Genomic DNA, 14484 nt, shown 5'->3' on the forward strand with positions numbered 1-14484 from the left:
TGCAGCTGGCACTGTTCACTCTGGCAGACACAGCTCCCTGAACATAATGGTGCAATCACTGCTTCAAACATCATTACTATCTAAAATAGATAACCCACTTGCAACTTGACTATTTTTATAGATACAACATTTTCATGCAGCTTAACTGCTCTATTTATGATTTATTCCATTTAACCAATGCAGTTTCCCTGGAAGTGAGTACCTAATACCAGGGTTCCAATAACCACAATTACTCAAATAGTTGTGAAAACTGCAATACGTCCAAGTTGTCTCTTATCTGCTTGTACCTGTCACAAAAAATGTTAAAAACTAAATCCCTAAGCTGATAAATTTGTAAGTTTTCAGTTTTAAGTTTTTGACAACCTAAAGATTAAGTTTCCTGTCTTCTTATTAATCTACTCTATATATGAGGGTCTTGAGAACTATATTCTTCATGTTCAACAAGAATTTACCAAGTATACTTTACATAGTACTACACATTTTGAGGCATTAAGGAAAACAAGTAAATATGGGGCATTAATGAACTTTTTATTACTTTATTAAAAGACAAGTCTTAACCTAGACTCCCTAAAAAATAATACAATATTACATTTTAAATGGGAATTATTTTTAGTTAGAATAAAGATAGTCTTTGCCAAAGGAAGATAGTTTAAAAGGTTTTGCAGCTATCTCATAAAAGATGCAAGTTAAATAAAATGAAATTTCATATATAATTTAGAGGAAGAAACAGAGACAGTCAACACAATCTGAGTACTCTAATGAGTTCTGATAAGCTCAGTTTTTTTAAAGATGAAAGGGAAGTGGAAAGGGGCATAAAGGAAGACAAAAACAAAAAAGGAGCATATCCCAGGAAAAATGCTATGTCCTATTCAGCTAGGTTTGAAAAAAATAAGGGAGGTATACATTCACTACTATGGAAGTTAATGTAAGCTTAGAGTAAAAGTATAATAAAACCATGGTTAGTTTTTAGACTGCGAGAGAATCTTCTGTGATATCTAAGAATGCCAAGAATCTGATTCTTCCCAACTTCTATATAGCTTCCATCTTCCCTAATGAGAATCATTTCCAAACTGGGAAGAATAAAATAAATAATGTTAGGAGATTACTGAAGCTCCAAATAGAAAGAGATCATGACAGACAGTTTGACAGTAATATAGGTCTTAGTAATAAGGGAGGTAATCGTTTCATTTTATTATGTTTTAAATAGTTGCTATTTTATTTTCATTGCATAATATTTGTTCATTGTACAACATTGGAAAATGCAGATAAGCAAATAGGAAGTAAAGATCACCTACCATCCCGCCAAAGATGAATACCATTTACATTTTGGTGTTTATCATTCTGGACTTCTTAATGCACATTATAAATGTTCACACATACTTATTTTTTCTTACAGAAACAGGATCATTTTATAAATGCTGGTTTGTGACCTGCTTTTTAAAAATTCAACAGCATATCAAGTCCAAGTATATTCCACATTAGGAAAATAACATCTAGTGCGTTTTGTTCATTTCCAGGCTCCATATTTTAAGAGTCATTGAAAATTTTGAATGTATTCAAAGAAGGGATAAGTGGACAGTGAAAGGTATGAAAACAACACCACCTATACTCTATTGCTGCATGATAAAAGGTTGAAAGAAATGATGGTAATTCCATGAAGGAAACAGATTTATAAGAAAACAATATAGCTAAAGGCATGCACCTGTAGAACTGTCCTGACAGATGAATTAGACATACTTTATATTGACCCATATAGCCAAACTAGTATCAGCTGCTGGGAGTTATAGGGAGGCAGATTTTAGCTCAATGAAAGAAGAATTTTGGACTTATCAGAGCTGTCAGAATATAGTCACTGGAGAGTTTAAAGAGGGCCAGAATGCCTAACTGCTCAGAATGTTGCAGAGGAAATTCCTCCAGTAGGGGAGAAGTTGGGTTTAAAGGCCCATTCCTACTGGAAGATTCCAATTCTACTGAAAACTTAGTACAGAAATTTACTGCCAATCCAATACGAAGCATGCCCTTAGTAATTAAGGCATAGTCAAGTGCTTTAGAGCTGCATGAAAAATAATAACAACACTAATAATGGGCACCAATGTGCTAAATGCTTCAAATTCATTATTTGACTCCTCATTTAATCCTTAAAACAACCCAATATGACAGGTACTATTAAAAATTCCCACTTAATAGAAGAGGAAGGTGAAGCTTGAAGATGTTTTTATATTTATTCAAGGTCATTCTTACTTTTGCCGAAAACTGCGATGTCACTCAAGCTTATCTGATTCACCCTCATAGAGCTTTTGCTAATTTAGTGGATAGTACGTAATCAAAAACATCTTCAGAAAAGTTGTTATCTAGTGATCTTTCAAGAGGTGTTCCTTAATTAGCAAATAAATAAGGGTTTTGAAATAAATTATTCATAGCAAAAAATCTTCAGATAGGACTATATGTACCTTAAACTTTTGTGAATAGAAGAGATCCAATGAATAGGACTTAAGGAATGGTAACGCGAACTAGAATTATAGATTTAAAAATCTCTGCCATTACTAATTGTACGACCTTGAAAATTCTTAATCTTTCTATCATAGTCCTTCATCTGTGAAATGAGGATTGACCTATTAAAGTTGATATAAGAACTGAATGAGATGACACATGTAAACACTTAGCACAGACTTATTACACAACACAAGCAATCAAATAAGGGTAAAGTGCAAACCTATTCCACAATTCATTCTAAAATATTTCAACATTCTCCATTATCCTGCAAATAAACTTCTGGTGACAATCATTTGTGAAATAGTGACAACTAAATAAAACTTGCCTTCTTAGGAATTTTATTTTATGCAAAGTATCACCCAAATAATGCAATTTGAACTCTCATTTCCTTCAAGGACAGAGTTTTAGTTGTTTATTCATTACGAGACACAAAATGCAAGTATAAAGCTTATTGTTTTTATTTTTTACTTTTACAACTTGGTTCAAACTAAAGAACTCCTATCTTTAAGTTTGTTTTCTATGTGCATTCTTGCTATCGAGCTACTAATGGTACATCTGATAAAACCAGTAAAAGAAAACACATCTCATTCAAATGTACATTTTGGGTCACAATTTTTATATTTTATTTAATGTCTATTATTATAAATGTCTATTATCATTAAATAGTTGTCAATTATTTCTGAAATTCAACTTCTGTTCTTTTAAAAATAATGGTATAACTTGGGAAAGGAGTATTTAAAAGATGTTTGCTGATGTGATCCATTAGCAAACATATGTGTTTTACCTGTAACTAAAAACTGTAACTGTATAAATTGGTTTTATATAATTTACCTATGACTATGGACAATTGTTGGATCTGTAATCTGAAATACTTACATATTGTCTACTAGTGTTTGAAAGTGGAAATTATTTAACAAGGGAATACACACAAGAGTCATCACTTCTCAGACCTATTGAAAAAAATACCTCATAAACATTCATTGTCCTGAAGTGAACTGTCATCTCAACAAAATGTCACTGTCAACAAATACATGGAACTTTTAAAATCGCATCAACTATTTTCTAACTAAATTTCTTTTACCATAATATAAATGTTTTCATTTTCCCTGTTAGCCTGTACAACAATTAATTGCATTGTCTGACTATTACAGCATATGAGAACTTGAGCTAAAAACACAATGTCATCAGTCAAAAGTTTATACTAAGCACTTGTCAAAAGTAAAGCTGAGCAGTTTCTAAAAACCAAGAAAATCAATTGGACCTTTAAAATTTTTTACCACTCTAGCTGGGTTACCTAAGAGGTGTTTTAGGGTGAAGGTATGATTGATGACTGATGCTCAAAAATATCCAGGATAAACTGAATAGCAATGATCTTAGAAACCAAAGAGCTTTCCTTGAATTTTATCAAGTGAATATTCTTAAGGCTTCCTCCCTCCCAGTTGACTTCATTTGCCCATCAATTCAACTTTTACATAAATAGTTTTTCAAATATGCTAATCAATCCCACCATTTCTAAGGTACTGCCTGCTGAATAAAGACCTTGACATTTTTTTAAATGTCATCTTAGAGAGATTCTCTAAGGAATATTATAGCATCTGCAATATATTCACATTAAAAGGCCTCCACGATATCCCATACACAGTATACCAATTCCAACCTGGCATCTTTCATCTTGAAATATAATAACCAAGTTTCGGTCAGCTGTGTCTAATAACTGAACGTACTACTAGGGCTGCCTAACCTGTCTCGTCAAGTTTTACACACGCCGTGTGACATCTCTTCAGAAGGTTCACTTTCCTCATTTTGGGGGATCATAGCCCAAGAACACAGCAAATGCCTTCTGCAAGAGAAGGTAGCAGCAACCAAAGGCTATGGTTTTTGCAGGGTAACTGCATGCACGCGATAGCTTCTCTGCCAATATCATGTAAATAGACAAAAAAGGCTGGGTTGGAAGCTCAGTAGGTATAATAAGCACCAGTGGAAAGCTGATTTCCTCCAAGCACCACTAATGCATGCACAAGTTCTGCACCACAGCTCAGGAAAAAGTAGCTACTGTCGCATTGATGGTAGGCTATTTTGAAATTACTCAGAGATGCTAAGGTATCAAACTGACTGAGAGGCTCATGCCTCCTCTCCATACACACAGTCTGTTTTCCTACCTAATTTGAGAATGAATCCCTGGCAGCCACCAGGTGCAATAGCCATGAGAAGGATGTATCCATCACAATGCATAACGAGGGATGCAATCCCCGGAGCTGGTTCCCGTCCTTACCTGAGCAGATTAGACAGGGGCAGGGGTCCAGATCCACCGCCCAGGATCCCTCCTTTCCTGCCAGACAGGAGTTTCTCCACCAGAGCCACATTTCCAGTGCGAGCAGCCTCCAGTAGCTCCTGGTCCTTCCCCATAGTCTCTCACCGACTCCTCAGAGTCCTCTCCCCACCTTGGGTGCTCCTCCCCGCCTGCCCCCACTCCCCAAAATCCACGGCCCTCCCCGCCCCACCCTAAAATAATGCCAGAGCCTCGGCACCGAGAGATTCCCGCAGCCCCAACGGGGAACACCACTCTCTCCTCTTCGGGGCGCAGCTTTTACAATGGGGATCAGACCATGTCTTGGAAGAGGGGCTGGCCGGGCGGCGAGCCACGCCGCGCCCCCACAGCCACTCCCCTGAATTCCCGAGGCCTCGTTCCGGCGGGTGGGGCGAGAGGGGGTGGGGCCCCGGGGTGCTGGGGAGGAGCGGGAGGAGGACGGTGAGGACTGAGGACGCGGCCGGAGGAAACCGAAGCGGTCCTGGTGGAGCCGCGGCGCGCGAGCCCCGGCGCCCTCGTGCCGGGCCGGGGCTCGCCTCGGCTCCCCGCGCACCTCCCGCCGGGCGGTTGCGCGGTGGCGGCGGCGGCGGCGGAGGAGGAGGCGGCGGCGGCGGCCGCGGCCCGCGCCGAGCAGGGCGGTGCGGGCGAGCCGCGGCGGGCGCGGGCCGAGGGCAGCGGCGGCGGCGCGGCGCCCGGGCCACGGCGGGCGCCCGGGTCCGCGGGGCGGCGGCGCTGGGGCCCGGCACGCCGGGCGGCCCGCGCGGTGGGGGCGGGCGCGCGCGGCAGGAGCGGCCCGGGTCGGTCCCGCCGGGGGCGGGGGGCGCACGGGGGGGGTGGGGGGAGCTGGTGGGGGGGGAGCTGTGGGGGAAGCTGGGGGGGGGGCCTGGGGCGGGGAGCTGGGGGGCGGGGCGTCGGAAGATGTGCTTCTCGCGTGCGTGCGCGGGGGCCCTCCTCCGCCAGTCTCCTTGGAAGAGCTTTAACCGTGTGAGGGCCGGGACCCTCGGCGCCCAGGCGGCTCCTCCGCGGCCCGGCCAGCTCGGGTCCCAGCCCCTCGGGTGGGTCAGCAGCTTGAGGGAAATCCTCCATGACCGGCCTGGGAGGCTGGGGAGGCTGACAAGAGACCCTTTTTGCGACCCCTTCTAGCCGTGCCCGGGCGACTTGAGCCGCGTCTCGCCCTTCCGCTTCTCCTTCCCGGGAGAGCCTGAGCTACCTGCCCTTGGTTAGAGAGGCGAGCCTCTGGGGCAGTGGTCACCGAGCAGTTCGCGACTGTGCCAGTTTTTTCTAAAGTCTTTCATGGGCCCGTATTTCAGCTGGGCTTTGGAGATCTGCTGACTTGTAAAAATACCAGGAAAAAGCCTCTCATTGAAAATTCCTTCACATCCACACTGGGCAAAAGATAAATGGGCAGGGATTAGAGACCCACTTTATCATGAATCATCAGCAGTTCATTTACATAGTTGCCTTGATTTTGTTAGATGCTCCCTTTGGCCATGGAGGAGAACACACGTTTATTGTCTTCTGAAACTTCTGTGACACCCTGTGCTTTGCCTTGCCCTTAGAATAGACTTCATAAATGTTAACTTGTTGATAATTGGAGGAAAAGGACATAAAAGGCAACAACAGCAGCTGCTGTCCTTACGACAACTCAATGAACTGGATATAATTACAGTATATTTATTTTAGAGGTAAGGAAATAGTGGTTCAAAGGGTTAATTAAAGTTCTATCCGCAGTAAGTGGCCTAACTCAGAACTAGAAACCAGGACTGACTCACTTCACACTCCATGCTTTCCCCAGTGCACCTTACTGCCCCCACGGAGAAATAAAGTGGACAGACATTTGAGGACAATCAGTATGTAGGAGGAACTATGCTAAGTGCTTTCCATGTATCATCTCAATTAACCCTTATAATAATCCCATGAGGAGGGTTCCCTTTTTATCCCTATTTTACAGATAAGGAAACGGATAAGCTCAAGATCATGCAACTAGAAAGTAACTAAGCAAAGCCTCAAATCCAGGACTGTTTGCTATAGGCAAAGATTTTAACAAGAGGAAAGCAAAAAGACATTCAGAAGTAACAAAACTACATTAAAATTGTTTGTGTGGGGTTTTGTTTTGCTTTTACAGAATTAAGTGTTCTGAGACTTCGTTTTAAAGGTTCAAGTATTATGTAAATGGTTATGGGCTGTTTTCTGAAGAAAATAGATTTTGAACTAGGGTCTGGTTTTTTTGGTTTTGTCTTTGTTCTAGTATCTGTTTTAATCATAAGATGATTTATGTGATAATAATGTGATCCTTGACATAATGGCACTAGCACACCAGTTAAAGAAGCAAGAGGTAGGGAATGATCAGATTCATTTTGAAAATGGCGTATAGGAAAATCTTTCTTCCCCTTTCCTTTTGTTGCCACCTAAGCAAAACACACCTTTCCCAGAAGATACTAGAAGTAGCCGGTTGGTTATAGCTAAAGGTCACCAACAGTTTTCACGAAGATTTAGTTATGGACGAGCTAGTGATCTAGGGGCTACTGAGTCATTATTATCAGAATCATGCAACTCCCTAATGGGAAAAACATTAGTAATGATTTATCTAAGAATCAGTTCCTCAGTTTCAGGCACTCTAGTGGTATATGATACTCAAAGCCAAATTTTCAACTCCAAACTTTTTGTTTTTATTTATAAAACATAGCCTCTAGTTGTTATGTTAAAAAGTACAAAGGCTTTGACCAAATGGGGACTAACATGCAAATCAAAATTGAAAACATTCTTCCAAAAATCTGAAGTGGCAAAATAAATGTCCAGAATTCATCAGGATGTTTTACATCTATGTATAGTATAAAGAACCAAAATATTCAGTTTCCACATATGTAAAATGAAGAAGCTATGTCCAGTGAATCTCCATTGACCTTTCCAGCCCAATAGTCTATGCCTGTGAGGAAGTGTGCTCTTGATCTATTAAGTTGTATGCATAACTGAAGCTAAAAATTTAGTATAAGGATAGATTTGAGGCAAATTTCTGTTCAGTTTTAATTATTTTAAAAAATAATCTCTTCTCCTGGATTTTCTAATTGAATCTTTTTTTTCCATCTAAATCTATCTTTGCTATGATCAATAAACAGCAATAACCATAGTAAACACCTATTATGTGCTAGGAGTGATACTAGATTCTATATTTTGTGTTATTTTAATTAATTCTGACAACTACCCTATGTGGTCAGTAATACAATTCCTACAGAACCTATGAATCCTTATTTGAAATTCTGATGTACCAAGATCTAATTTTGTACACTTTTTGCCAAGTTGAAAATGATTGCAATGTACATATTGTAAGTCACTCCTCTTGGAGTTGATTAATAAAAGAAGGTACCAAGTGTTCAGACTAGAAAAGAGAGGTAAAGCAAAAGACAAAGCAAGTATAAAATAAATTGAAGGAATGTTAATCCAGGTTAGGTTTAGAACTCTGTTCCAAGGTTTGTTTGCAGTGAGGAAGAAAAAAGATGGTGTCTTTGGGCATAAAGCTATCAACTGAGCTAAGACAGGAATACCTGTGATTTAAGGGGTGCATTTGAAAACTATCTACTTTTTCCATCTTGAACCCTGCAGTTACTTTTTGTCACTGGTATTATAATGGGCTATGGTGTGTGAAAGTCAAAGCTTCCAGTTACAGGCTTTAAACCTACTAGACATCTGGATAGAAATCCAGAATCTTGCTTTTTGCATTTCATTTAGATTCTTCTCCCCATGCCCACCTGGCACAAACTCTGCCCCTCACCATTTTCCTTACAAAACCCAAACACCAAGCATATCGTGATATTTTCAGCTTTTCTGAAGATTTGTGGTCATGAGTGTTGAAGTCCATGAAATGCCAATCACCCATCTTTTCCAGGTTCTAACCAATTAGGAATAGATACAAGGAACCAAATGAGCAGTAGAGTATCACCTTTATTACTAGATCAGGCAGGTACCTAATATCCCACAAAGTGCAGGGATCACTACTAAACTAGAGTGAGAATAAAACTAGGAACTACCTTGGTAAGTATGTATCTTGAGACCTGCCTGTGGGAAAAGTTAGATATGTAAGTTGAACCTTCATAAAGGCCTGTCTCACAATGGGATCAGAGGAATGAAAGAATGAAACGTCTCCAGGGTTGCCTTTGGAAAACATGCTGAATCAGATTCTAATCCAAATATGCTTACCATCTGGGGGCAAGAAGAAGAAAACCACTGCCCTTCTTATTGATCCATGAGGCAGGCAGAGATGAGAGAAAACAAGCCAACTTTGAGCTCTGTTGGAAAGCAAGGGAACCCCACCCACTTGGAAAGTGGTCCCAGTGGATACAAATAGAAAAAGAAACAGCAAGTGCGCTGTAATACAACTCCCACTTGGGAAGAGGAGTAAAAGTTTCCACCCCTCAAGGGAAATTTCGTGAGGAGGAATAAGGGATCCCCCAAGATCATCCCACCACATTCTACTGCCTTCCTGCTGATTCTTTCATTAACTCCTTCCTCTCTCTGAGCCTCCCACGTATGTGTTACTACCTTCTGAAAGTCTGTGTGACCCCACTCACAGCCCAGTGAAAAATGTAGCCCTGATTCCACTTCAAACTGCTTTTCTCAGAGAAAAGCCTGATAAACAAATTTTCACCATCTCTTTTTATTTTCCACCGAGAAAAATATCTAGCAGCCTAACAAACCTCTTACACAATCTGTCTCAGAGGGGTGGCTAAGAAGACACAGAACATAATATCCACTCTTGGCATCTTAACTCATTCTCCCCAAGAGCTAATCCCAGTCCACCCCCTTCTTATACTCCATCCTCTACGTCTATCCTACTACAGCAAAAATCAGCAAACTTTTTGCAGAAAATGGCCAGATAGTAAATATTTTCAACTTTGTTGGTCACACAATCTCTACCCCAACTATTCAACACTGTCGTTGTAGCATGAAAATAGCCATAGATAGTACGTAAAATTCAGGAGTTCGTAACCTTTTTTTGTTCCACAGACCCCTTTGCCAGTTACGTGAAAACCACAAACTCCTTCTCAGAATGTAGTGGTATTTAATACATATTTCACACCTGCATCCACACGTCCCCACAAGAATTTTTTTTTTTTAACTTTCAATTCAAGCTCACAGATCCCCTGAAATCTTTGGATCCATAGATATCCCTGGTTAAGAACCCCTGATAAATGAAAGAGCATGACTGTGATCAAATACAACTTAATTAATAATACTGAAATTTGAATTTCATATTTTCACGTCATGAAATTTTTTTTTTCAACGATTCAAAATGGAAAGCCTAGTCTTAGGTCACTAGCCATATAAAAACAGTCTGCAGGTAGGATTTGGCCCATAAGCCATAAGCCTGCAGATTTAGGAGTGACTTGTTCTAAAGCCCCTTTGGGAGATACTGCTTCTTTGCTTAGCCTGATTGTTTAGACACTGGATGAAAAACCAAACTGACCCCTCTAGGGTACTACCCACATCCCAGCCTGGACAGACAGCAACCCTCCCCATCAGCAAATCCTCTCTAATTCTCTCCTATCGTAGGAAAGACCCTCCCTTAGGGCCTCAGTCCACGTCAGTTTACCAAGCTTTTTTGTATCCATGGTATTTTCCCCTGCAATGTGCCCTTCTTACATCATGATGACAGTGAAGAGACATTCAACTTCACAAAGTCCTAAACTATTTTTTGTTCCTGAGTCAGTTCCAAATGAACCTTCAGGGCCATCCTGTTTGTGACTAAATTTTCCTCATTAGAGAGTATAGTCTTTAAGCCTTCATTTAAGCCCTAAATTTGCTCTGAGCACAACTCCATCAGACCCAGCCACAAGACTTCCCCTACTGGGAACCCAACTCAGACCACTACAAAACTGCGTGGACTCCGTCCAGCTTCTAGCCTGTGCTACTGCCTCCAGGTCTTGCTCTCTTATGCAGTCTTTTTCCCTTTCATTGTCTCCTGCATCTTTTCCTTTTCCTGAATGAGTGTTTCTGACACAGAACTCCAGAGGCCTCTCTGGTCTCTGAAGGAGCCTAAATTTTTATAGTGAAGCTTCATTATAAACTTCTACAAAATTAAGGTATTCCAGTCAGGCAAGTCTGATTTTTTTAAGGTGCATTCCAAGCCTTTTAAGTCTTAAAACAAACATGGAGCACTTTTTCCATCCAGCTGTCATAATCACAAAATCCACCTTGGTATTTTTAACGTAGCTAAGCATTCTGCTACAGAGATTAAGGTCTTTGTAGTTTTGAGACCATTTAAAATTCTTAAAGACAAACTCTGCATACTGTCAATTAATTTTGGTTGCTTCTCTATCTCCAAGGCCTCTCAGATGTTTTAGTGACATGTTCCCAGCCAGCTCAAAATCTTTTCTCCTGGTCCGCGGTCTTTCCATGCAAATGTCTCTCTGCCTGGCAGCATGTACCCTTGGCCAGAGGTTCTAATGCTTGCCCCTTATTTAGTACCATGGCAGCAATTCAGCCCCCAAGGATTTCTTTCTCAGAAATTGAAGCAGGATCAGGGTCCTGAATCAACCCATGAGTATCTGCTCTGGCCCTTTTCTTCTCTCCCAGGAAACAATTTAAGTTCTTAGGAAACTTTAGATCTGTTGAAGATGGGGTAAATACCTCCAGACTGCAACTTCACAAATGACATCTTAGACTTTCTCACGCTTTCAGCTGACCTAAAACTATAGACTTTTGGCTTTTCTTGTAAAATTCCCAGTCTCAAAGAGTGACTCCTTTTAAAGGATGCAGTGTCTATCTCAGACCAGTTTCCAGAATTTCTTTTTGATTTTGAGGTGGAATTCCAATGACCATTGTCCTTTTGCTGTGTCAGATTCCATTTCCCTGCCCTCTTGACTCTGATTTATTCTAAGATTCACCTCTGCAAAAATCCCTAATGACAACAAGAAAAAGTAATACAATTTTACCTATCAATCAGAGTCCACCCCGGAGATCAAATATAACCATACCTGTTATTTGAACAGAGAGTTTAATATAAAGAGGTAGTAAAGAAATGCAAAGGACAAAGAAAATGCTAAGGTATCACAGAGGTACCATTACAGGAAATAATTACCATACCTAGGGCTGGGGGTAAAAATGGATGAAATTGGAATTATTAAAACAATAAAACTTGGAGGAGGGGCTCTGCTAAACTACACTCAACCTAAGAGGAGAAGCCACTGATGGGATGATACTGGTATGGTTGATCTCAGGCAAGAGTTGATACCCATACCTCTTAAGACTAGGCACAAGCTGGTTGGTTCTAGTGTCTCTGTGAAAGCAATAAGTACAAACTGGATTCGACTGCTGCTTTTGGGGCAAACTGCCCCTGTCTGGTTGAAGAAGTGCAATCTCCCTCTAGCACCCTCCATTGGTAGAGCCTAACAGGGAACCATAATGCAAAGCAGTAATGTGGTTTGCAGAACATCACAAAACAGAGAATATGAGTTGGGTTTAAAGTTAAGGGAAAATACCTTATGATGGGCATGCCTGTCCCTTCAAAATTAAACAAGTTTCAACTTTTCCCATCACCACCACCAGTTCTACAGCCATTGTTCTACCCATAACTTCTGAGAATCCGATTTCCTCTCCCCACTTCTAAGAGTCCTGGTCCCCTATCTCCACCCCTTGAATTCATGGACCATTTAGATTCTGCTTCCTGCTTCAGTCTAGTGGAAAACTCTACTCATTACTAGGTTCTATGAAAAATCCAATCATTTTCAAACAATATAAAGAGTGACACAGTGTTTCTCACAGAAAGACCAACCATTTGCTAGCCTTTTATTCACCTCTTAAATCAGAGCTGTCTTCATCACACTCTGCCACTGTTCAAAGGCTCCTGCCTTCCAGCAGTTGACTCTCCCTTCCTTTGAAAACTCCTGAGAATTGTAGTCCAGTTGTAGCCCAACTGTTTTTCCATTGGGAACATCTTCCCTAGATTTTGTGAATAAAATTTTCATTATATCAGTACAACTATAAGAAGGGATTTACGGGCATCTCCTTGACAAGGAAAAGAATTATTAAAAGTATTATGTGATCTCAAATAAGATGCCAAAAGCTCTGGAATATATATGCACCATCTAATAAAAGAAAACATGCCAATAAACCATGCCTTACTAAAAAAAAAAAGTAGTATGTGAATGGAGAATGAATACTAAATGGAAATTAATTGTACATTGTTCATAAAAGCATTCTAGTAGGAAACTAGAAGAAGCTGGGGGCAGGAATTGCTAGTCAAACACCTTTTAAAAAATAAAATACATTCTAGTACTTTACTGAGTAACATAAAATAAAAAATAAATAAACGAAGAAGTCTTTTCTAGTGCTTGGGCCACAAGATTCACTATTAATAACTGCTCATCCTTATCTGGATATATATTTTTCCCTTTTAAAAATGTATAATAGAGAACTTATCCTCCCACATATAAAATATTTCTAAAAGGTATAATAAGTAATACAACATGGCACTGATACAGCAATAGACATATAGATTGATTTAAAAGAATAGTTGAATAATGGACCAAACTCCATATGTGAATTTAGCACATGGTGTAAAGCATTTCAGTAAAGTATGGTGGGGCTAATAGCATTTTTTCCCTACATAGTCCTTGCTTACTTAGCATTTTTATTTTGATTACAAATAAAAAGGAAAAAGACATACAATTATATCGAAAAGTAACATCGACATCTGGAAAATTACACATTAGGGAGATACAATGAGAAATATCTGTATTTCAGGCCCTCGTCCAGTATTCTTAAATAACTGCATTCTTGGAAGAGAATTCATGGACAGTAATACTTGAGGACATTCTCATCTGTAGGTTTTATGATTTTCTTATCAGCTATATTCACGACTCACCCTGGAGCAAGACCACAGAAAATCTGCCTTCCCGTGCTGAGCATTCTGAATAACTTATCTTTGGTGATATCGGGTAAGATATAACCATACTTCTTGGTTAGCTCAAGTCTTGTTTCAGGAAATTTGCCAGGATCTGTCAGATAATCACAGTTATTTGCATGAGTATAATAGGGTGCCAGGGATTCAGGTTGAAGCAAAAATTTTGGAATGGGTGGTACATACCAAAAGTATGGAACAGGCTTGCACAGAATTTCCAGACTTCTTGGATTCCAGAATAAGAATAATCAGTCAGATAGCTGGCACTTGAATTCAGATCTGCATGACTGCAAAAACATAGCTCTTAAGAATTTTACTGCATTTACTATGATAAACTAACTCACAAGGTGGAACCAATCCTATTTTCAAAAAGAAAAGTTCTTTAATTCCTTAGAATTATAGAACTAGTAATTAGACATTCTATTCTAAACATTATGCTAGTTTCCTCCTTAACAAATGGTAGGTTTGGATATTGAAGGTCAATATTTCCCATAAGAAATAGCCCTCTTCTGGCAGAGGACAATTGATTATTACACCAATTACAGTTTGAAATTATTTTATGAATTCCAAAAAGAGAGAGATTATGTTGGTGAATTAATCCATTCTTATAAGTATGAGACCCTTTCAACTGGATTACGTCAGTGAGGCATGACTCAGGTTGAGTTTCCACCCTTCTGCTGGGTCTGATATAAATGCAGACACAGAGAGAGACAGACACAGACACAGGAAAAGGAAGCCACTATTTTTTATTCTGCCACGTGAGACAGGACTGGAGGATCACTTAAAC

At 40.0% G+C, this 14484-nt stretch overlaps 1 protein-coding gene and 1 long non-coding RNA gene across 10 annotated transcripts in view; both read right to left on the reverse strand.

Moving 5' to 3' along the window:
- Positions 1 to 5352, reverse strand: part of ANKS1B (ankyrin repeat and sterile alpha motif domain containing 1B) — a 1292741-nt gene extending 1287389 nt beyond the window's left edge. For all 9 annotated transcript variants that reach the window (XM_058308590.2, XM_058308586.2, XM_058308588.2 and 6 more), the window contains exon 1: positions 4766 to 5352. In XM_058308590.2, the coding sequence (XP_058164573.1) occupies positions 4766 to 4899 (134 nt within the window). In that variant the 5' untranslated portion in view covers positions 4900 to 5352. The remainder of the gene's footprint in view (positions 1 to 4765) is intronic.
- Positions 5353 to 12255: 6903 nt separating this feature from the next.
- Positions 12256 to 14095, reverse strand: LOC111766740 (uncharacterized). The gene is made up of 3 exons (XR_002798707.2): positions 13884 to 14095; positions 13662 to 13794; positions 12256 to 12736 (listed from the first exon to the last, which is right to left on the reverse strand). It is a non-coding gene; the product is annotated as an uncharacterized lncRNA (long non-coding RNA).
- Positions 14096 to 14484: the final 389 nt, after the last annotated feature.

The sequence above is a fragment of the Dasypus novemcinctus genome, chromosome 12 (assembly GCF_030445035.2).
Source record: "Dasypus novemcinctus isolate mDasNov1 chromosome 12, mDasNov1.1.hap2, whole genome shotgun sequence".
Taxonomy (NCBI): domain Eukaryota; kingdom Metazoa; phylum Chordata; class Mammalia; order Cingulata; family Dasypodidae; genus Dasypus; species Dasypus novemcinctus.